This window comes from Chroicocephalus ridibundus, chromosome 1 (assembly GCF_963924245.1).
Source record: "Chroicocephalus ridibundus chromosome 1, bChrRid1.1, whole genome shotgun sequence".
Lineage (NCBI taxonomy): Eukaryota > Metazoa > Chordata > Aves > Charadriiformes > Laridae > Chroicocephalus > Chroicocephalus ridibundus.
In genome coordinates this window covers 103,379,178-103,400,867 of record NC_086284.1, presented here as the reverse complement: position 1 = coordinate 103,400,867, position 21,690 = coordinate 103,379,178, and the positions used below count along the sequence as shown (strand labels likewise).

Here is a 21,690-nt window from a genome sequence, read left to right as displayed (position 1 = left end):
GGATATCGTGCAAAATTTGGGGTTTATTTTTTTCCTCTTGTTTTTTTCTTTTTCTGTTTTTTCTTTAAATGCTCTGTTCAGCTGCTGCTTAACTAATTCTTGAGTGGCACAGGTACCTTCTCACTCGATTCTGGAGTGTCCTTAAATATCTCCAGTTGTGCTTTGGTATCCCTCTGGGACTGCCCCAGCCTGGAGCCCTGTTTTGCGTTTATTGCTGACTGCAATCTAGAAATAGGTCCTGGTGCCCAAGTCCTCCAAGGAGCTTGTGCCAGCAGTCACGCTCTGAGAATGATGTATGTGATGCTGTCTTCTCTCTTGTAGGAGGCAGTTGCTGCGTGTGGTGGTCAGTGCTTAGCTCCAGGGGAATGGAAGGATACCTTGTAATGACTTTTATTTGCAAAAGATTACAACACCAACAGAGTTCCAGAAGAAGAGACCAAACATGAGTCTTCGACTTCCTTCTCCCCCTTATTGCTCCCCCATAGGGATGTATTTGAGCTAATAGCCATGGAAAGCGTGGTGTGAATCATGACGTCTTTGTTGACCAGTGGTGACAGTTCAGCAAGGAAGGGGACAGATCTGGTGGTTAATCACCGGTGGACTGGGCATGAAGATGCAGTTTTAGAGATGGGTGTGTTGGCAAAAACTGTGGGAAGGACACTAAAGCCAGATTTTCAACTGCAGTGGAAACGCTGCATTCATCAAAATGATTCTTGGTATTCTCTTCTTTTGCTGCTGTGTTTTAAAAGAAAGGTGGAAGCTGTTGGTTGGTTGAAGGAATGGGTACAAAACATACTTGGAGAAGAAGCTTTGTATTTGGGATGAAAAATAAGCAGAGCTTCCAGCCTGCAGACTTGGTATGGATTTGTGATTTCCAGGAGGGAGTGAGACTCCTGTGTTTTTTATTAGTTAGCTGTTAATTGGTTATCTAATTAGTGATTCAGTGAGCAGCTTTCCATTTTGTTGATTTTTAATAGAGGTTCAAGAAGCCTCTTCATCACCATCTGGTTTCATTTGTATTAGTTTGACAAAGTCTTTGTCAATCCCCAGTTTACTGATGTTTGAGACTTTGTGGAGTCCTGGCCCAGGCAAGTTGTGGGCAGGTTCAATAAATGCTGTGGCAGCATTTATTTTGAGGGTTCACTAGTCAAACCCAAGGAGATGGTGGTAATGAGTACTCTGTGCCTGTTGGCTCTGAAGTGAACTCTCCCTCCTTGGATGTGGCTGTCCCAGTTTGCCCTGTGCATGTTCTTGTGCCAGGGAAGCGAACAAGCCAGGAGGTTTCACCTCCATGCTTTCTTCCTCCTGTCTTAACAAGCGTGTTCAATTGAGTTGTGCTTGGTAATTTGCTTTTTTGATGGGTTTTTGGGGGGGGTTGTAGACTGCTGGGAATAAGGTGACAATCTGACTTCATGGTCATGATGCTTATAACCCTTTCATTTGTCAGCAACTATTTTTAAAACTTGACTGAACCACGAAACTAGTTTTGCAAGTTAGCTTTGAGTATCCCCAGTATATGTGCTGTAGTATACAGGAGAACTTGTGCAAGAAATTTCCAAGGTTCACTTTCACTTGTGCACACTGGTTGGTCTAAACAGTGTGACTTCCACCTTAAACGCTCTTCTGGTTCAGAGCCAAGGATAGTTACTGTACTGCAAAAGCGTGAGGATTTGAAAGTTACAGCTATGGTCCTCACACACTCTTTGGAAAGTTTTTTACTAACCATGTTCAGTTTTTTCTTAGTCCTGACTCTTCTTTGTTCTTCTGTGGCAGTAAGGATGTGCGAGATGGATGTAACAGCAATGTGTTAGGAATGAGATTTCTAGTCCTTGAAAGATTTCTCTCATCGAAGGGAGCTCTTCAGTGGCTTAGACTAGGCTGGACGGTGCTAGTGGTGCATTCCAGCGCTGGAGTGTTGGGGACTTGGAATATATCCTGACGTCCAGCTGCTACAATGGATGCTTTGGACAGTTGCAGGTATTTCTCCCAAGGCCGGACTATTGCTGGCACCCCAAGGCTGGAAGCGGATTCAGCGGTGCCTGCACACGTGCCCTGAGCGAGCTGTTCCCTGTGGGGAAAAGTACCAGGTTTGGGATCACCTGGCAGGGGAGTGGCTTGGGTTGTGAATTCTGGTCATGTTGTATACCGCTTCCAACACACCGAAGCCCTTCTCCTTCTTGATAAGACCACTGACTTTGTCCCTGAAGCATCCAGGGAAGCAAGCGGTAACAGCTGCAGCGTGATGGTGCTTTGATCCGTGCCCCTTGCCCAGTTTGCTGAACGGAGGTGCCAGGCAGCTGAAGGAGCCATTGGCTCTGTGTTAACGCGGCCTTTTCCTTCCGAACACTTGAGGTGAGGGGATGGCGGGCTTCAGTTTACCTTGGAAACAGCAGCCATCGCTTTTGGACCCTTTCTGTCAGTGTCTGTCAGTCTTCCAAGCCGGTGTTAAATATGCGGGTGAATAGAAAAGCTTAAAGTAAGTCGATGAGAGAAAATGCTAGGGGAGATGGAAACAAGGCTGAGTTTTAGAGGAAGGGTATTGAAAGAGTTTATTTGAAAATAGAGATCTTATCCAGAATTAAAATTCTTACTTAAAATTAGTCTTGTCTTGAGAAATTTGACAGTATAGGTGACATTCTTGAGAAATAAGCTTCCAAACTTAAGTTCCATCTTAATTCTGCTGCTGGGTTGTATGCATTATTTTTCATTCATAGCTCATTGTCATGGGAATTATGTCATACTAAACATCTTATTAGGTAAAATTGTACCACAAGACCTTTTATCCAGGAGAGGCATAACCAGCTTTCTCAAGAAAGCAGAAAACTGTAGCAGCTGTAATCTTGGAAGATGGGGAGGAAGAAAGAGCAAAACTTCTGCTCTCTGTGGTGGTTAAAATCCTAAATATATCTAAAAATATTGTCATGAACAGGATTTCTTTTTTAAACATGCCTAAGGATGACTTGTCGCAGCTCTTGATTAGACTAGGACGCGCAGTTAAGTCTGGCTTTACATTTTGCTTATCTCGGGGTCTAGCGAAGGTAGATCCGTGAGGCTGGGCAATTGCAGTCCAAATGCTTGAGGAATCAAAGGGCAAGTTTGGGAAGTCAGAAAAAGTTCCAGGGTGTCTTAAAAACTGTCAGATCATTGCTTTTGGGAGAGGACTTGATGACCTGAATTGGCAAATTGCAACCATGTATTCCCTCGCAGTGTGCTCAGGAAGGGGTTTACCAGGGATAAGTATGGAGATGGCGAAAGAAGCACGGGGTTCTTGGCCGTGGCTTCAGCTTCTGTATCATGAGATTGGAGAAGGCTTCTTTTCCTCCCACCTTCCCCTTTTTATGCTCCTACTGTTATCTTTTTGTTCTCTTCATTGGAATGTCTTCAGTTTTTCATCTTAAACAACAAATGTGGAAACAACAGGAATTGCATGTGAGTGTGTGCGTGTGGGTGTGTTCCAAAGACCAGGGAGAAAAGGTGTTTGAAAATAATTCCCTCCATGGGTTTTTTCGTGGGTTTTTTTTTCCCTTTCCACTCTTGATTATTTAGGCTTAAGGAATATATAAAGGAAACTTGATGAAATATATTTGCATCTGAAAGTCATGAGAGGAAAAAAACTTACTCGTAGTTTCTGGTAAGCTGGGTCTTAGCAAGTTTCTGATAAGCAGACTTGAGCTGACCAGGAGCATTGCATTTGAAATCCATGCTATAATTTATTGTGGTTGAGAAGAAGAGGGTAAGTTTGTACATGGAGTTTTAAGGAAGGTGTTTAATTGTTTCTGAAGTTGTGGCCAATTGTTACGTTAACTGTTTCTAGTAATAAACCCTTGAAATGGCCTTGAATCGTGGAGGATTTGGTTGCTGTCAGACTTAAAAGACACCTTCTAGAGTTCTTTTCAGAAATTATTGAGAGTATCAACTCCCTAAAATGAATTAAATTCAGCTAAGTTCAGTGTTGAGACTGATGTGTTAATTTAACTGTGACTTGGTATTTATAGGGTACTTGTATTGCTTAGTTTTTAATTCAGTTTCTTTAATAATTTCTTTGATCTTAAATACTGAGTGTAAAAAAAAAAAAATAAATAAGAAAATTAGAATTTAGATTCTTTGAAGAAGAAAGGTAGATTTCGGAACAGAAGATATACTAGCATCACTTTTTGACTTTAAAAGTTGCTTCTGCATCCAAGTCCCTGGGCTTCCTATTTGTGTCAGGTGAAGTTGCCAGTTACTTGTCTTATACCCTGTTAAAATGCTAATTAAAGATCTGTTTTGAGGATGGGGTGTTATTTTTAATTCAGACTGAGTCAATTTTGATCACTCCCCCAAACTTATTTTTGGTGACTTGCCTGCTGTAACTTTCTCACTGTTTGCCATAGTCCTTTTCTAAAATAGTATCACACCTTTTTGTTCAGTCAGTGTTTGATGGAAATACGAAATGGATATCATGGTCAGGAGCACCTGGGTTTCTCCCATGTGTTCTTTATTCTATATCAGGGAAAATTTTAACTGCTGTAGTTACAGAAACTTCTGTCCCTACCCAGTGCTGCCTTATATCCAGCTTTCCTTAGACCGATCGCGCCCCACCCCTGCCCAGGTCCAAACTTCCAGGCAGGTGTCCAGAGTCCTCAGTTTCAGGACATCCTGATTGCACTCATCAGTCACTTGCAGGCCATTTTTAGCAGGGGTGCAGCATGGCTCTCACATGAGCACAGGAAGGACATGGACCTGTTGGAGCGGGTCCAGAGGAGGCCACGAAGATGATCAGGGGGCTGGAGCACCTCTGCTGTGAGGACAGGCTGAGAGAGCTGGGGCTGTTCAGCCTGGAGAAGAGAAGGCTCTGGGGAGACCTTATAGTGGCCTTCCAGTACCTGAAGGAGCCTACAGGAAGGGTGGGGAGGGACTCTTTATCAGGGAGCGTAGTGATAGGATGAGGGGTAATGGTTTTAAACTGGAAGAGGGGAGATTTAGATTGGATATCAGGAATAAATTCTTTCCTGTGAGGGTGGTGAGGCACTGGAATAGGTTTCCCAGAGAAGCTGTGGATGCCCCATTCCTAGAGGTGTTCAAGGCCAGGCTGGATGGGCTTTGAGGGACCTGGTCTAGTGGGAGGTGTCCCTGCCCATGGCCAGGGGCTTGGAACCAGGTGATCTTTAAGGTCCCTTCCAACCAAAACCATTCTGTCATCTTCTGTTTGCTTGATCTACTGCTTTTATCTTTATTTTGATCTTTTCTGAATAGTACGTATCCTTCAGTGGTTGTACCCTACAGGACTGCTGTTCTGTGGTGTTTATGCTTTTATAGTAATTGCAGCTTTGCATCTTGCACCACGAGTTCAAGTTTGTTTCCTAGGCAGATAAAGAACAACCCTGCCACTAGCTGTGTTGTATGCCTGGCATACGCTAATTTTTTTTTTGGCTGTCCATTCTTAATCTGCTGATTATTTTTTCATCTGTTTGCGGTGTCGTCTTGTATACTAAAACAGGGTGTGACAATTAAATGACTCTTTCCCGCTTCCCCTTGTTTCTCATTGCAGAGCTCTTCTTTCTCATGCCAGTGTTGATCTTGGCTAGTTCACAAATGCATGTGTGGTTTTTTTATCATTTTCACTAATAAGTTTCTAGTGTTTTATTATGTAGTAAATGACAGTAAGGAGTTGATTCCTGCCCCCCCTCCCAGTTTTGCTGCTTTTGAATTGCAGCATTCTTCTAAACATATTGTGCATTCTTTGATTTCCACCTCAGCAAATAATTTTAGAACAACCTTTTGTAACTGTTTAACAACCAAAAAAAATACACAATTTTATCCTATTATTACTACATTGAAGTGATAATCAAGCTAATTATGATGGATTTCTTTCTGTTTGTAATTTAAGGAGATGTGCCCTCTGACTTTAAGTGCTTCCTGTTGAACTGAATGAGTAGCCAGAAGAACTTGAGTACAGTCCTAGCCCTAAAACTAAGTATTTGATGTCCGCTTCCTTTTCTCTCTCTAAAGACTCTTTTTGGAGGAGTTTTGGTGGCTTGAGAAGACTTCTTTTTTAGCCAGTTCTGTTTTTTTCTATTCCTTTGAATCTCTGTCCTCTCTTGAGCTCCCTCTGGCCAGCTAACGAGATGGAAAATTGAGCAGTGGCGCAGAGCCTTTTCACATGGCTCTAGTTCCAGCCACAGCGTTGTCCTTTCCTTTAGGTTTGGGTGGGTGGCTACTTGTTTTTTAGGAGACATCAGCGTTACAAAAGCTTTATTTCAAGCTCTTGCCATGTTTCTGGTCTGTCTCCGAGCTGCACTTTGCAGCTTCATGGCTGAGGAGTTCATGTCCATTTGGGCTCTAGTAGAAATGATGACGCTTTGCTGTCAGAGTATTCCCCGTTTTTTTTCTGTTCGCCTATTTTTAATACACTTGCTGGTTGCCATGCGAGTTCTGTATGACTGATAAAAACTGTGCTATTACTCATGCTGGTGGCATATAATAACTTCCCCTCAAGAAGAGGTTGTTGGTGCTGCGTTGTAGTACTTGCTGGTCATTACCAGGCATTTGTGGCTCTGATCCTGGGCGGTGATGGACTGTGCATCCCCATCCGCTCCCATTTGTGCAGCCTGGTGAGATGCGGCAGAAGTCTGAGCATTGAACAGCTTTCTTCTCGCTCGGGTGACGATTGCGATAAACTGAAAGACTGGTGAGGAGAAAGGGAGCAGACAGAGGTATGGCGGAAGTGCTTAGGGCATGGTATTCAGCTGTGGTTTGCGTGACACCTCAGGCTATGAATAACTTCTGGGCGCATGGGAATATGGAGTTTTAAATAAACTGAACTGGACTCTTTGTGGAAAGGTGCCTGCTGATCTTGATGTGTGTCGTGCCTGTGGCGTGGTCAGCAGCTGTGCAGGGTCTTCCTGGCGGTGCAGCCACCAGGTAAACATGGCCACAGCGATCCTCATCCGTGGAGAAGGCCAGCGTTATGCAGAAAGTATGTTTTGTAGCGTACCTCTGTTGTGATGGTTTTGCCCGGCAGGGCAACAGGGTTGACATGGTAGTTAACATACTTCTTCTGGGCAGCTGCAAGTTTAAAAAGTGTAGGGTGGAGGTAGCGGGGAATCTTGATCTGTAGAGAACAGTCCTTCAGTTACTTCCTCCAGGAGCAGTTTTCCAAGGAAAAGCCCTTGGACAGTCTGCAGTGACCTCCCTCCTCTTCCTTCCACAGCTTGGTCATGTCCAAAGAGCTGTAGTTTCTGAGAACAAGGTAACCACTCATGGCCGAATGACAGTCAACCAAGTTCACTAACGAAGTTCACCAGGTTCACTAAGGGTGAAGCCAGTCGAAAGGGCTCTGGGTTGACTGTCCACACAGGAGCGGGGACAAGAGCTAGAATTACATACCAGGGCTTACACGCTCTTTCTAGCGCTGCCTGCTCTCCAGCATGGATATCCTGGCACCAGCTTCCATTTTCTCCTTTTCTTACCCCCCTCCCCGCCCCCAGTCTTTGCTTCCCCACATCTGTGGTACTGGAATTACTGCTGGCTGTTCAGGAAAAAATGTTGTGGCTCCTGGGTTGGGAGCCAGGCAATACCATTTCCTATGTCCTCAACTGGTCTGGCTCTGAGGCAAACCAAGGAACCTGTGTCTGTGGATATTATGGTTAGCAAAGGCTAGCCTATATATAGTTTGGTTGATGGCTTTAGGCAAGCTATGATAAACCATGATCTTTTTTGGAGAGGAGGAATGAGAGGGATTACAGTGACAAGCTTTGAAAACCAACAATTAGTTTATGTTTTCAAAGTACGTCCGCAAGTGGGGAGGTTGCAAAAACACATAATATTTTACAATCCTTAATGTAGAAATCTGTGGCTTTCTTTTCTTGTTCTTTTTGTTTTGTTTTGTTTCTAAATACATGGGACTTGATCTTAGGCTTCATTGTGTTTAGAAACTGCACATCATGTTGGACATGCAGCCGCTCAGGGAATGTGCTGATCTGTTGGCATGCGTAAGAGAGACAAAAAGCTTATGTGTCATTTGAGGGTATGAGGGGATGTAGAGGAGTAAGCTTACCCAATAACATTTAACTTAAATCTGCATGGCTGTTAAGAAGGGTATGGCAGGCAGCTCCACCATTGGACGCACAGCTGTTCGTCTAAAGGTCTCAGTCAATTAAGATCTCCTTTGAACAGAGCTCTGTTTATGGAGCAGCATTTTCTATGCAAGTGGGAGACAAGTAACAACAGTAAACAGTATTTTTATTCATTGACCTGACAGATTTCTCCTGTGATAATTGTCTGAGCACTGTGTAAGCTTTTGCAACCTAACCGCGCACGGCAGGCTCAGTGGGAGAGGGCCTGAATGGCAGATCCTGTTACTTTCCCAGAGTGTATTTTCACGCCTAGGGTTGGAAGCACATACAGGTGCACTGCAGCGCACAAAGTATTACAGCTGTTCAGTTAGCTGTCCCGTCTCTCCTAAAACTGCTCATTTCCCTTACTAATGGGGGTAAGTAAAATCCTAATGGTTGGTGTCAGGTTCTTGTTTAAAAGGCAAAACCTTCTAGATAGCAATGTGTACCTTGGTGCCTTCTTCACACACTCAGTTGTTCTTGGTTTTCCGCTTCTTTCTTGAAGCCGGGTTTCTGGTATGGTTCTCACAGCATTAAACTATGGATATCACTCACAGCTCTGTTACCTTAGTTTTTGGCTTGTCTGTGCGAAGCTATTGCTTCACAACAAATGAAGATTTCTCACCAGTAGCTCCTGATTTAGGTGGATTTGAGTGCTGAAATCCTGCATTGATGGAAGCAGCATAAAACCCGCAGAGATTTTGGGCCAGCTTCTCTTGCCTCTCTTGCCTTTGTGCCATGTAAGTCAAGCTACAACAGCCATAAGGAGCTTGAGTAGATACTCTTCATTGGGAAAGTCTTAAGAAAAGAGCCTCTGCCCCCCTCTCTCCCCGTGTGTTTTGGCATTTGTGGAGTGTGGAGGACAGGGTCAAGTAAAGTGGAGCTACTGGCTGTTACTGGTGTTTCTCCAATAGCAGAATTGTGAAAGAACGCTTTCCACTGGGGCAAAACAACACGTGGGTATGATGCAGAATAAGAGATTTTGTTCTATGCTTTATCCTAGTTGCTGGCATTCTTGTGAAGACACTGCTTGATCTCGTTACTTGGCTTTTCTTGATTCTCTTCTTCACCTTCAGTCCTGTCAGCTCAGCCAACGGATTTCACAGTCACCCTTCCCATTCCTTGGATACTGCTCAAAGTACTGAGGGGGTAACATGCCATTGCTGCCGCTTCCCAATTCTTCTCTGATAGTGTTTGCTTGTCCTTCTCCTTGTGTTTGTGGAGAGAGAGAGGACTGCGTATGGCTGCTTGGTGGTAGTTGTCAGACATACTAGAGGGTGAAATGCGAAATAAAATATGAGCATATAGAGAAGACTAAGAATCCAGTCTTGGAAGAAAATCCTTGTGTTGATGGGATACTCTCTAGTACTTGAATCTAGTATGCAGAAGTAGAAATAGAAATTTCACACGCCAGAGCATGGGCTGCACTGCATGTTGTAAGATTCTGGTATCGCCTTTTACCACCAATTTCCATTGAGGGATCTGGACATTAAATAACCTTTTTCCTTAATCACGGTGTACATCTCTATCTTAGGCTTAGGAAATGAACTTTCAGTCATCTTATAGATAAGGTGATTGGAGGCTTACACAAGTTTTCTTCTGGCTGAGAAGGGACAGTGAAGTTATTACGGTGGTCTGATGTAATGAAATCTGAATAAAGCTGAAAATCAGCTCTTTTGTTACTTTTCCATTTACAGCTGTTGCCATCTCACTGGACAAGTAGACTTGGTAATGTATCTTGATGTGAAGCATTGCAAGGAGCACAGAAGAAAGCTCTGAAGTTTGGTTTGTGTTCAGCTGGACGGCCATTTAGTGTCCTTTCTCTGTAGGAGATCTGTTTCTTAAAATACTTCTTGTTGCTGAGAGTGTGTAAGTTTGCAGTTGTTTTCAAAACGTTCTGATTTGTACTTTATTAACATTTTCATAGATACTGTTGAGTGTCATTACCAAAATGATTCAGCACTCTAAAAGAGCCCTGATACGCAGTGAGCAGGAAAACGTTACATCTGTTTTACCTACTGTTTTTTGGCTGCCTGTCCCTCAAACTTGTTTTTCTAAGCAGTGAAATCTCTGCATGTTAGACTAATTACTGCACGTCAGTTCCTTAACTCTTAAAAGGGCTTGGATGTCGGCTATGCAAAAGTGATGAGATGTGCAGTGACTTAGCCAAGGCTCCAAATATCTATTATGCACGTGCAGTTGAAATGACAATACAAAATGAATGTGGCGCTAATTGTTGTCTCTGTAGCAAGCCACAGATTAGTGTTCCTCCCGCACTGTTTACTTTAAGTGTTGCCGTGAACAATATTAATGAGTATTGGTGGTTCAGGGACCTTAAAACTGTTGCTGATTCATAATTGCTCTTTGCCACATGTATTTACTTACACCTGTGCAAGGGTCAGCCAAAGTGATACCAGGTGAGTTGAATCCACTAACTGTCTCCTGCCGCTGTTGGGACCTGACTTTGAAATCGGTGGAAACTTTGCCGTTGCCATAATTCACAGAGGAATTGGCTGTTTGTTCTTAAAAATTTTCTTCCTTAGGAGGAGGTCTGCTTCTGCTTCCACTTTGCCCTCCTGGGTTACGGCATGATCTCTTCCAGCACTAAGCTGTATGAGTACAGGTGTCCCTTCTAATCACATAATAAGAGTAACCAGATTTGTGTACATTTCTCCCTTTCTCTTTTTTTTTTTTTTTTTTTTTTATCTTTTAAAGCCTGAGACTGCAGCCGTGCTGAAGCGCACTGTTGAGGCTCTTATGGAGAGAGGAGCCATTGTGAGGAACCTAGAAAACCTGGGAGAAAGGTCTCTGCCTTACAAGATCTCCAAGCACAAGGAGCGCCACAGAAGAGGAGGGTATGCATGATGCGTTTTTCCTTAAAGTCCTCTGAGTGCTCCTTTATAAATGTACCTGTGTAACTCTCATTGTTTGGTCTTCCTTGTGCTATGTGGGAGTACACCTGTAACGTCTGTGATCTCAGTGAAGTGGTACGTGGCTGTTTGTGCGTGCATGTGTTCTGCTTCAAGTGTTTTCTCTTTTATTCTGTGTGGTGTCGGCTTTTTGTTAGCGTTTAGTCGTCACAAGTAGCCCGAGTCCAGGCCTGCAGAACTACTTTCCCCAACATACACAATGCTATTTTGTCATGTCGTTTTCACGTGGCTATTTTCCAAGCCAGTCAGGCTGTTTACTGATAAAAGTCGTGTACTTAATCTGCTGGTTGCTAATTGGCAGGATTGATTCTTTTTCTCTAATGCATCTGAACTAAATGTTAATTACCATGTGTATCCTGTGAGACTTGCTTGTCTTTCTGATACTTTTTTTTTTTTAAGGATATTAAAGATAACAATGTGGTTTACGGGAAGTATGATAAATGTAAATGAAGCTGGGAACTGGCATCTGGGATGCCAGGCTTCCCCCGCGGTGCTGGAGGAAGGTGCTGTGGATCGCACTCCCTGCTCGCTGACGCTGCCGGCGTGGTGTTGGTCCTCGAGGCTACCTCCGACATGGATGCTGGCTCTCGCAAGGACCGAGAAATGTTGCTAGGCAACCCGCACTGCGCTGGGGCTGCCTGCGGTAATCAAAATAACAACTGGCTACACGCTCCTCCTAATCCCTGTAAATGAACTGCGTGTAACAGGGTGGTTGGCCAACCTGCCTACCCGCCGTTGTCCTTGAGGGGTGTTTGGCACTGGGGAAGGCGAGGTGACTCCAGAGGTGCCCCTTTCATGAAGCCTGTCTTGGATCCTCTCCCCTGGGTTTGACTCACGGTTTCACTCCCTCTTCTGAGGACCTCTTCGTTCTCCTGCGAAGTGGGGGTGGTGACAGCTGCCACTGACACTTCCGTCAGCAGGCTGACAGAAAGGGTAGGGGAGGAATCTCTGCCACATGCCTGTTACGTAACCGAAAGCAATGGCTTTGTGGCCGTGACTGTCTTGCGCTCCTGCTCCATGGTGTCCTTCAAAACATGGCTTTATCCTGACAGTTCTGCATTTTAGGATGAAGTCCTGTTGCCTACACACGGCAGCTAATCAAAGCCTTGTCTCAAGACAGAATTACAAATTACCTTATCCTTCTGTTGGAGTAGCAGCATTTTGTGAACACTGAAATCTTTTCCGATGGCTTCAGCAGAACGAGGAGCTGGCGTTACTCTCTTTGTACAGGTGGGGAGCTAAGGCAGAGGGACAAAGTTCCACTAGTTTTGGATACTGAAGTTGAGACTTTTAGCTTCTAGGTTTGTTTTTTTTTTTTTTTTTCCCTAGAGTACTTAGCACTCTGTAACATTTCACCACTTCGGATGACAGTTTGTGCTTGGCTCGGGTGGCAGTGCTTCTGCAGGTCAGGTCTTGGGTTCTTCAACAGGGAAACTAGGACAGGCAAACACAGTAACCAGCATCACAAGAACTACGTGGCAGAGATGAATAGAAGCCATATCTCATGGGGATCTTTCAGGTGTGTAAACTGGCCTAACCCGTAGCAGATCTACTACTTCTGTAGCAGATTACCTACTTAATAAGCAGGATGAGGGGATCTTTAGACTGTAACCCTCTTTGCAGAGTCTGCAGAGCAGACATATTTTATGTTTGAATGAGGCAAATTTAAGTAGGAAATAATTGCGATTGTGTCTTGAAACACAGGCAGGAAGCCATCAGATTAATGCCACTGTTGCTGTGCCTCCTCCACCTCCCAGTTCAAGTGTCTCTGAATATTCAGCAGTCATTCTGCTTGCCCTGGATTTGGATCCTCTGTGTTTGAATATGGCAGTTCCCTCCCCTATATTCCTTGGCTTCTTGAAAGGGAGAAGTGATTGAGAGAGAGTACTACAGGAAATAGTTGTTGTTTTGTGTGCTTTTAATTGGAGAACTCAAATTCAGGAGAAGTGAGAAGTTACAAGGGGAAGCAGCAGGCAGTTTCAGTGCCTGGTAATGTGGGAGAATCGTTATTTCTGTAGATTTCGCTGGGGAGATTGCAGTTTGTTGTTCAGGTATGGTGGATTCCTGATAATGCCATCCAATATTTGATACGGTCCGGAGAATAATTTACCCAGGATATTAAAGATAATCTAGGAATAGGAAGTGAAAAGTCAGTTCTTGATCCACCTTATAAAATTGGTCGGTTCTACTTTACAGCATCTGTAAAAACTAATATTTTTTTTTAACAGGACAAAGTTAAAAACCAAATAACTTTTAAAGATACCTCACTAAGCTGAATATACACCTCTGCGTACTAAGAAATGCTAATGTCTTTTCTTTCCCATGGCCAGTTTTTAGTTCTGTGTATGTCACCTTTCTTAGCAAGTTGGTGTAGAGTGGTGTATGAAGTAGTACAGTGTGTCACCTTCTCCTTAGGCTGGGCTGTTTCTGAAGTAACTGAAAGGGCTTCTGTGAGAGTGCAAATGATAGCATGGGGGGGCAGTGTTGATTCTTTCAAAGCTTTTCATGTTGGGTTTTTGTTTGCCTTTTTAAAAAATGTATTTCTTTTTTTAGCTTTGTGATTCTTAGCAGAGCTTCAGCTCGTTTATCTTCCACTAGTATGTAGATGGTTGGGGGCTTAGGATGTTTGCTGAATCTGTTATTTCCCTAGACCTCCTGGCTGGTAAATGATACGAAAATTAGTGGAATACAATATTCATAGCAACAAACTGTATGAAAATGAGTGCAGTGCAATAGTTGTGGCATGGGTCACAGCTTAATAGCGTGTCTCTTAGAAACAGCTCTTGTCCTGGTGACCGTTGCATGAACCATCTTCCTGTCACTCAGAATGGCATGGGATTCCCCCATCTGCGTGGGGTGTTTGCCCGGAAAGAAAAATTAAGCAATCTTCCTCTTCCTTACCAAGTGTCGTGACGTAGCTGTGCTGCTTTAAAACTCCCAGAGCTATCCGGGCTGTGTCTCTTACCTCGGATCCAGAGCCATCAGTGTGGCAGCACCAGCTATTCACAGGTCAGCTGAGAGGTGCTTTGTGGCATGCCTACTGGTCGTCCTTCTCCCAGACTTTTGCTGTACGTTTTCTTCGTGTAGTTAATTCCATTTCTTAACTGCAATTCAAGTCTATATATACAGCCTGTCATAAAACTGAGTGATTGACAGCAAAAGGACAAGTGCGATGTGCACGACAAAGCTACTGCTGGACTTAGCCAGGTTTTGGTAGTGTCTTTAGGGAACAGTAAAGAATTAAACTGGAAAAATACATATTCATAGGTCAATAGGGAGGATAGTTGTCTCCTTAACAAAGTGCTTTTCCTGCTCTGAGTTCTGTAGTGCTTTGGCATCATCTGTCTCAGATATACTGCACTACAGGCACATTACAAATTTAAGAATATCCAGGAGACTTTACAGAGAATGAGAATTTTCCTGCCAATTGATCTGTAAAGCTGAGATTTTTTCAAAGCCTGCCATAGGGGATTGTGGCCTGCAGCTGTCACTGGAATGAGCAGTTCTGCTTTCCCAGGCAGCTTTGAAGACCTCAGATCATACATATAATTGACTTGTTTCTTCTCAGGAAATTATATTCACTGAGCAGGTGGTGCATTATATATATGTATTAAAATGAATTTAGGTCCTTCTCTTAAATGCATCTCTTGGCAGAAAACACCCTCCTTTTTTTAGAGTCCTAATATTGACAGCTTTTGCATTTAAGTAATTATGAAAGTAGTATGTTTCAGTAGCTGTGTGGATATGTCTGAAGAATCAAACTTTTAAATCACTGGTTTACTGATATTTTAAACTGAAGTTGAATTAGCTGCTAATTCACATTTATGGTATTAATTGCCGTAGTAGAACATTACTGTTTTGTTTTTAAAGTATTTAAGAGTGTAATTCAAGTAACATCTCACTAAATCATAACAAATACTGATCACTTTATGGATGATTAAAATATGACAAGGACACATCGGTTCCAGTGTTGGTTAGGTATGTAAATTTAGTGGAGGTATTAAGCCTGAGTGACTTGGCCATGGCCACCATGGGCCCAAAAAAACAGTAGGAGAATGTAAATAAGGATTCCAACTTTTATCTGCTAACGGGCAATAGGTTTGTGCCAAGTATTTGTTTTACTAGCCACTACTTGTTTATCATTTTTAATGTGGTGTATTAAAATTGCTTTTAACATGGTGCATTTTTTTTTTTAATACTGTATTACGTGTATCAGGAGGTGGTTATTTCTGGAACAAACAAAAGTGAACTGATTTAAATAAGGTGTGTAATAGTATTTGAATTCAAGGACTGTTTAAGCTCCGGATTTGTTTGCTGTTTAAGATGATAGAGAAGCATTGAATCTCTCAAAGCAGCTTTCAAACAAAGGGTCCAGGCTGGGGCTGGGCGATGACATTGCAGAGCCACTGCTGCATATTTGGTCAGTGCTAAACTGGAGAATATTGCGACTGCTTGTAAAATGGTAGATCTCAGTAGCACAGTCTGTGGGCTTGCACTTTGCGGCGTACCTGTTTTCTTTGGCCTCGCCAGGCTATGCCTTAATCATACGCTTGTGACACTTCATGCTTCAGGGCATCAGATAAAGGAGGTGGTTTGGGGGACGCGGTTGGTATGTAGGGTATTTTTACTTTGGGGAGATGGTACAAGGGTGGCTGCAAAACAGATCTTAAAGAAAAAAAACCCCAAAGATTCAGACACTCCTTTGGGAAGGTAGTGGCTCAAACCTTTTGCAGACCAGCGAACTGGAAGGAGCTATGACAGGGGCTTTGGGGAGAAGAAAGTGGCCAGGTGTAGCTGGGTTTTGAATACTGGGCATCTTGCTGTCCCCTAGAGATTTGTTGTGAGTGATTTTATCCCCCCCCTCCAATGTTAATTCTCTTCTTATTTTTGTTATCTCCGTTGTAGAAAAGATGATATACATCAGCCTGATCAGTCCTCAGATTTAGTACAGTTTTGTAAATAGGTAGAGCACTGTGGCCTTTCCCTTCTATTTTGTTTTGTGTATGTGGGTGCTTCCCCCTATTAAATCTACCTGTAATACAGTAATATTTTTAGATCTTTCTCCCCACATTTTTATTATTTCATTTATTTAGGAGTTCTTCAGCTACGCTGTGTGTAATTCTGATTATTCATAACAATTTCCATGTTCTATTTGCCAGTTTTTCATTGCCTTGTTGTTTTTTTCCCTTTCAAATTTGATTTTGAAAAGATGGCAATTTTCTTTTGTTATTTGCTTGCTTGCCTCTTAATCTTTTTGTTTTGCTGTTCACTCCCAGTTATCTCATCAGCCCACTTGTTCTCTGAAATAGCAAACTCAGGTCCTACTCTTTGTTCTTGATGAATTGTATTTTGGGAGCTTATCTTAACACGCGCATGGGGAATTTTCTGTAGAAGGTGTGCAGGGACCCTGGTGACTGCCAGGGTCCACTAAAGAGCACAGAGTATATGCACTGAGAGCGTCTAATGGGATCAGGAGTCAGAAAATCCAGGTTGCAGTGTTAGTTGTGCTGTGGGCTTGTTTGTGGGATGGGGGAAAAAGGCAAGGCAAGGAGGTCTTTGCCCAAGGATGCAGCATGATGAACTCAACTTGGCTTCCAGTCCCTGCAGGGCTGCGATTCCTCCCCAGGAGCTGGAAGTACCAAGCTACAGCGGCAGGGAAGGCTGGGGGGCCATCCTGGCCTTCCCACAAATCATTCCCACCCCCTCTGGGTGGTTTAGGGTCCCTCCTGCGGGACCACCGTGTGTTTTGCCTTCATTATGTGGTGCAGGATGTAACGTTGCTTTGCCAAAGCGTGTACTCAGACAAGGCGGAATGACTCTCCCATTTCTTGGTGACGCGGTGGCCCCACGCAGAAGAAATAGATCGTTGTTAAGAGGAGCATTTCAGTAATTAAGAGGAGTATTTCAGTAATTAAGCATCATGTTGGTTAAGAGATTTCAATATTTTGGAAACATATCTATGTAAATTATGTTACACGTTCAAACTTTTCCTCTTCCCATAAAGTATCTGAGCTTACACAACTTATCTTTAAACAAGCAGCTTGTGGCAGAATAGTATTCCGTGTGGACAGGAGATGCTGAAGCGTCTTCCAATAACCCACGCTGTTTGGATACGATTTTATTTACTTTATTTGTAAGAGTAAAATAATAGTTACCCATCAGAACTGTTCTCTGGAGCGTTTACAAGTTTTAACAACCCTTCTCTTCTCTCCATCCCCGAGCAAAACACAAACTATTGTATACTTAAAGGACTTCATCCTGCAGATAAATGTACCGACATGTTTAGCTTCACTCAGGTAGACTCTTGATGATTTTCATGGCTATTGAAGACCAAAGAGGAGGAAAGAAAAAGAGATGAAAGGGGTTGCGAAGAAAAACAGATGAAAGAGGTTGCAAGCTTTCCTTTATTAATACCACCAAATGAAATTTATAGCTAATGCACAACCTGTGTTGTTTGTTTCTGTTCAGATTTTAGAACATCTGCTTCAGCAAAAAGGAGTTCTGGGTCTGTAATGCACTTGGATGAGAACAAAACCAGTTTGAATATTTGAGTATTATGCACATTTGTAGTATTTTCTGCTAAGTTGATTGTCTTCTTCCACTAGATGGGGCTTTCTTCATTGATGAGTTGAACCATTACTTTTCCTTAAAATGCTTTTGTCCGCGTGCACATGCATGTAAGTGTGCATGTGCCTCAGCTATCAGAGCCCTCAAACGGTTATTTTCCCCTCACCTTATTGGTGGGAGTGCAGTTTGCAATTTTGGTGCTTCTCAGAAATAGTTGGAATAGTTTCAGAAATGGTGCAATAGCTGGTGATGTTTGAGGCACCAGTATCATTTTCTGATGCACTAAATTCCATAGCATCCTTGTGCGAGCACATTGATTCAATGTGATGGCCGCTCTTAAGTAGCGGGCCTGGTGGGGTGGGACTCGGTCAGCATTTTGGTGGGTTTTAAGCTGTGAATTGTACAGAAGGAAGAGAAGTGACACAAGCAAAATTAATACTTGCTGTGCAACTTCAGCCCCGCTTACAACAATTTTGCAAACTTTTCAAATGCTGCCCAGTAAGCATGACTTTTCAAATACTCCAAAGATGTCAGGCTGGTTTCTTTTTTGCAGTGTAACGGTATTTATTTTTTTTTTTATTTTTCTACAGTGCTGCAAAATGTCTTTTCATTATTTAATTAGCATAATAACAGGCATCTTTGTACAGGATTTGGCAAATGAAATTTTTGAAGACTGTGGGTGGTAAAATGTATTTTTCCCCAAAGTACTTGCTCATTATGGATTACTTGCGTCATTGCTGTGGCACAGTCTGGTTACTAACATACCAGCTTTTGGTTTTGATCTGGTACTTCCCAATTGCTGTCCTTGTGACTTTCAAGGGACGTCCATCTATTCCATACCTTTTTTTAAAAAAACCTAGAAGTAACACGTGTACGAGTCCTTCCAGCTACAAAATGGTGATCCTTCTGAGCACGAACTTGCCAGCCTGCTCTGCTGAGGAAGGGTAGCTACCACCAGAGTCGAGAAGAAAAGCAAACTACCTCTCTTCAGAGCAACGCAGTGGTCCCAAAGATGAAGTGATCGTTCAGGTAGCAAAACAATTTCATTTATATAGGGTTACCTTAACGAGGACGAATGTCCAGCTGCTCTCACGCGAGTGCCACAGCTTGCTTTCCTCGAAGCAGTTTCCTGTTTCCCTGTTTGATGCTTCAGCTCTACCTGTTCATCAAAACATTTTCTTTCCTTTGTATCTTCCACTGGGGAAGCTACATAGACTTACTGCCACCGTGTAAAGGAGAAACTTAAGCATACAGACCTTTTTTGGGCACAACCATGGTACCACACAGCCTCTTCCAAGTCCACCGTACGTGTGCTTTTCCCTCGGCTCCCCAGGCTGACAAAGTTGTATTCTAGGAGGATTTAAGAGTGAATTTTGATCCAGGTGCTTTTCAGGGTTCTTTGAAGTCCTAGGCTGTCTATTTGAAAGCAAAATATTTGAGCATCCGTAGGACTCAGGGTTCAAACAATTTCTGGCTTGAACATGCTAAAAAGGATAAATGAAACCTGGCTTTTTTTCTTTTCCTCCCCCCTTTTTTTTTTCCTCTTGTGAAAAGGTATGTTCTCCTTTATTAGAGATCATATGATTTTTAATTTTTTTTCAGTTAAATCGATTGTTTTAATATGTTTCAGTCTGCTCTCCTGTATTTAAATCATCCTTCTATTTACAGTTGAGCAGGCTGACAAAAATAACTGTGGTCTCATAGTGAATCAGTGGAATTTTCCTGCATTTCTCCCCTGATGACTCGGCCGACTCCTAGAGAGCCTAAATGCTTTTGCATTTTAGCTTGCAAGAATGAGGTGGTTTCCCTCCTGCATTCCTGTATTTTTCCCTGTCTTTAAGTCTCACTGGGATTTGGTTTTGTTTACTACACAAACAGTAGCTACAGCCTTGCGTATCGGGTCATAGATCACTGCCTGAAATTAAGGTTGCTGCTTGCCTTATTGAGGGTGGATTAAAAAAACCCACAGCCTCGTGACAGCTGATTTAACTGTGTATATTTTGGGGGAAGGGGTTCCAGATCTCCTCAGGGATTGCATTGTCAGTTGTGTTCGGTTATTGCTTTTGCAGCCGTTGGTTTCTTCTCTTTCTTTAATGAAAAAATAATTATTTTTTTTTTTTTTTACGCTGGCCCTCTTTTCCTTCTCTCTCTTTTGGCACAGAAGGCAGTCGTTGCTTGTTAACGCTGAAGAGGTGGTGGTTGTTTTTTAAAAACTCGCATTGTCCCCAATTACTGCGGTTTTGTATCGTCAGATAAAATACCTATTCTGCGAGGAGTCATAAAGATATGCTGTAACAGCTCATCCTCCCATCCCCCCCTTCTCCTTCAGTTATCAACAGTGCGTCAGTGGAAATTTCCACCCTTTGCTAATGTGAGAGAAAGCACAAAGTTGCAAAGCAGCCTTTGGAGGGGAAAAAAAAAAATTGCCGTTTTAGGAACACAATGAAAAGCAGCATATGACTTGCAAGCAGAAATGAAATTACATTCTGGAGAAACGGTGGGACTAAAATGGTGCCGCAAAAAAGAGCATGGTTTGCAAGACGAACGAATGCTCTTGCTAAGGGAAGGGGGCATGAAAGTGGTAGTGGATCACCAGCTAGAATTTCTCCCCCCATCCTGCTTTCTGTAAGTTGCGACTGTGAGAGGATTTGGAAGGCGTCTTCCCAAGCAGAAGAGTTAAGTGTCATCTGTTAAATTTACCAGTGGCTTTTAATGGCTTTAACAGAAACACGACTTTCCCTTTTTAAGGGGCATGCATCCTTCAGATGTTGCTGTGCGGTATTTATAACTAGTTGTCCAAGCTGAAAAATTGTTTTTCTCCCTAAACTTTAACTGGGGGGCACGTCTTAATTATGGAGATCAGAAAATGGTAGGCAGTTCAGTTTTCAAATACATTAAGCCAAGTCCCATTCCCCATTGAAGCCTGTGGGGATTCACAAGGAGGACTTGAGCCCACCAGAGTTCCTCCAAATCCTTCTTGAGGTAGGTTATTCCTGTAGCTCTTGGTAGCCCTGCTGCAGTCAGAGGAGCAGCACCTTCGCTGACGTGACCTGGCACCGGTCCCTTGGCTTCAGTGACGCTCGGCCACAGCCCGCACCAGCTGGGCATCTCTTCTGGAGGACTCGTTGCTTCAGCATGGGCTGCAGGGAGATTTTTTCCACCAGACCCTTCACATACGAGAATTCAGTGCTTCAGCCTGCTCTTTCTGAAAAAGACTTCAGAGCTGAGTGGTGGCTATTGACATTTTCAGGATTAGGTTATCTGGCTACGGAGAAGTTTCTTTGCTGTGTTTTCCACGGGTGGATTCCACCCCTGTGCAGTAATCCAGCGTGCGCCGCTTGAGTCATTTTTGGCCCAACGGGTCTGCTTTGTGTGTAATATTTTTGATGTAACAGATTTAGTTGGATGAAACTGAACTCTGTGCAGCATGAAGAATGTGAGTGTGTCTGTTGTTCGTGACCCCATCCGCCTGTATTTCCTGTTCAGACTCAGAGTTCAACTTCTGGTCTTGGGGACTTACCACTCGAGGTTACCTTCATGAAGGTGGACTGTGCAGTGTGATGCTCACGCTATAGTTGCCTTAGTAAGAATCCGTACCTCTTGCAGAACAAATTCCTCCCTGTTAGGTACAGTTTTTAAATCAAACTGGGGCACTTGGTCCTGCTTGGGTAATATGGCTTCATTTAAGGGATATCACTTTCAGGTTATACTGATGCTTCATGGGGAGATGTGCTTGAGTGGACTAGGAGGAAAGGGGAGCTGTCATAATAGGATCCGTAGAGGTTAAAATGAAATAGCAAGGTGAGAAGTGCTGTGCTGTACATTTAGTCTTTAAATGCTAGCCTTGGAAACGAGGGGAGTGGTTAGTCCTCAGTAGGATTTCTGACATAATTGTGGTGTCTTTTTCATAGAATCATAGGTTTTCAGAAGAGCCTATGCCAGCCACACAATGCCTGTAGCACCTAGAATCATAGAATCATAGAATGTGTTGGGTTGGAAGGCACCTTTAAAGGTCATCTAGTCCAACCCCCCTGCAGTGAGCAGGGACATCTTCAACTAGATCAGGTTGCTCAGAGCATCATCCAGCCTGGCCTTGA

General features: G+C 43.2%; 1 protein-coding gene across 1 annotated transcript in view; it reads left to right on the top strand.

The window, feature by feature from the left end:
* Window positions 1-21,690, top strand: part of MRPS6 (mitochondrial ribosomal protein S6) — a 46,207-nt gene that overhangs the window by 22,747 nt on the left and 1,770 nt on the right. The window contains exon 2 of the mRNA XM_063346051.1: window positions 10,812-10,951. Within this exon, the coding sequence (XP_063202121.1) occupies window positions 10,812-10,951 (140 nt within the window). The remainder of the gene's footprint in view (window positions 1-10,811; window positions 10,952-21,690) is intronic.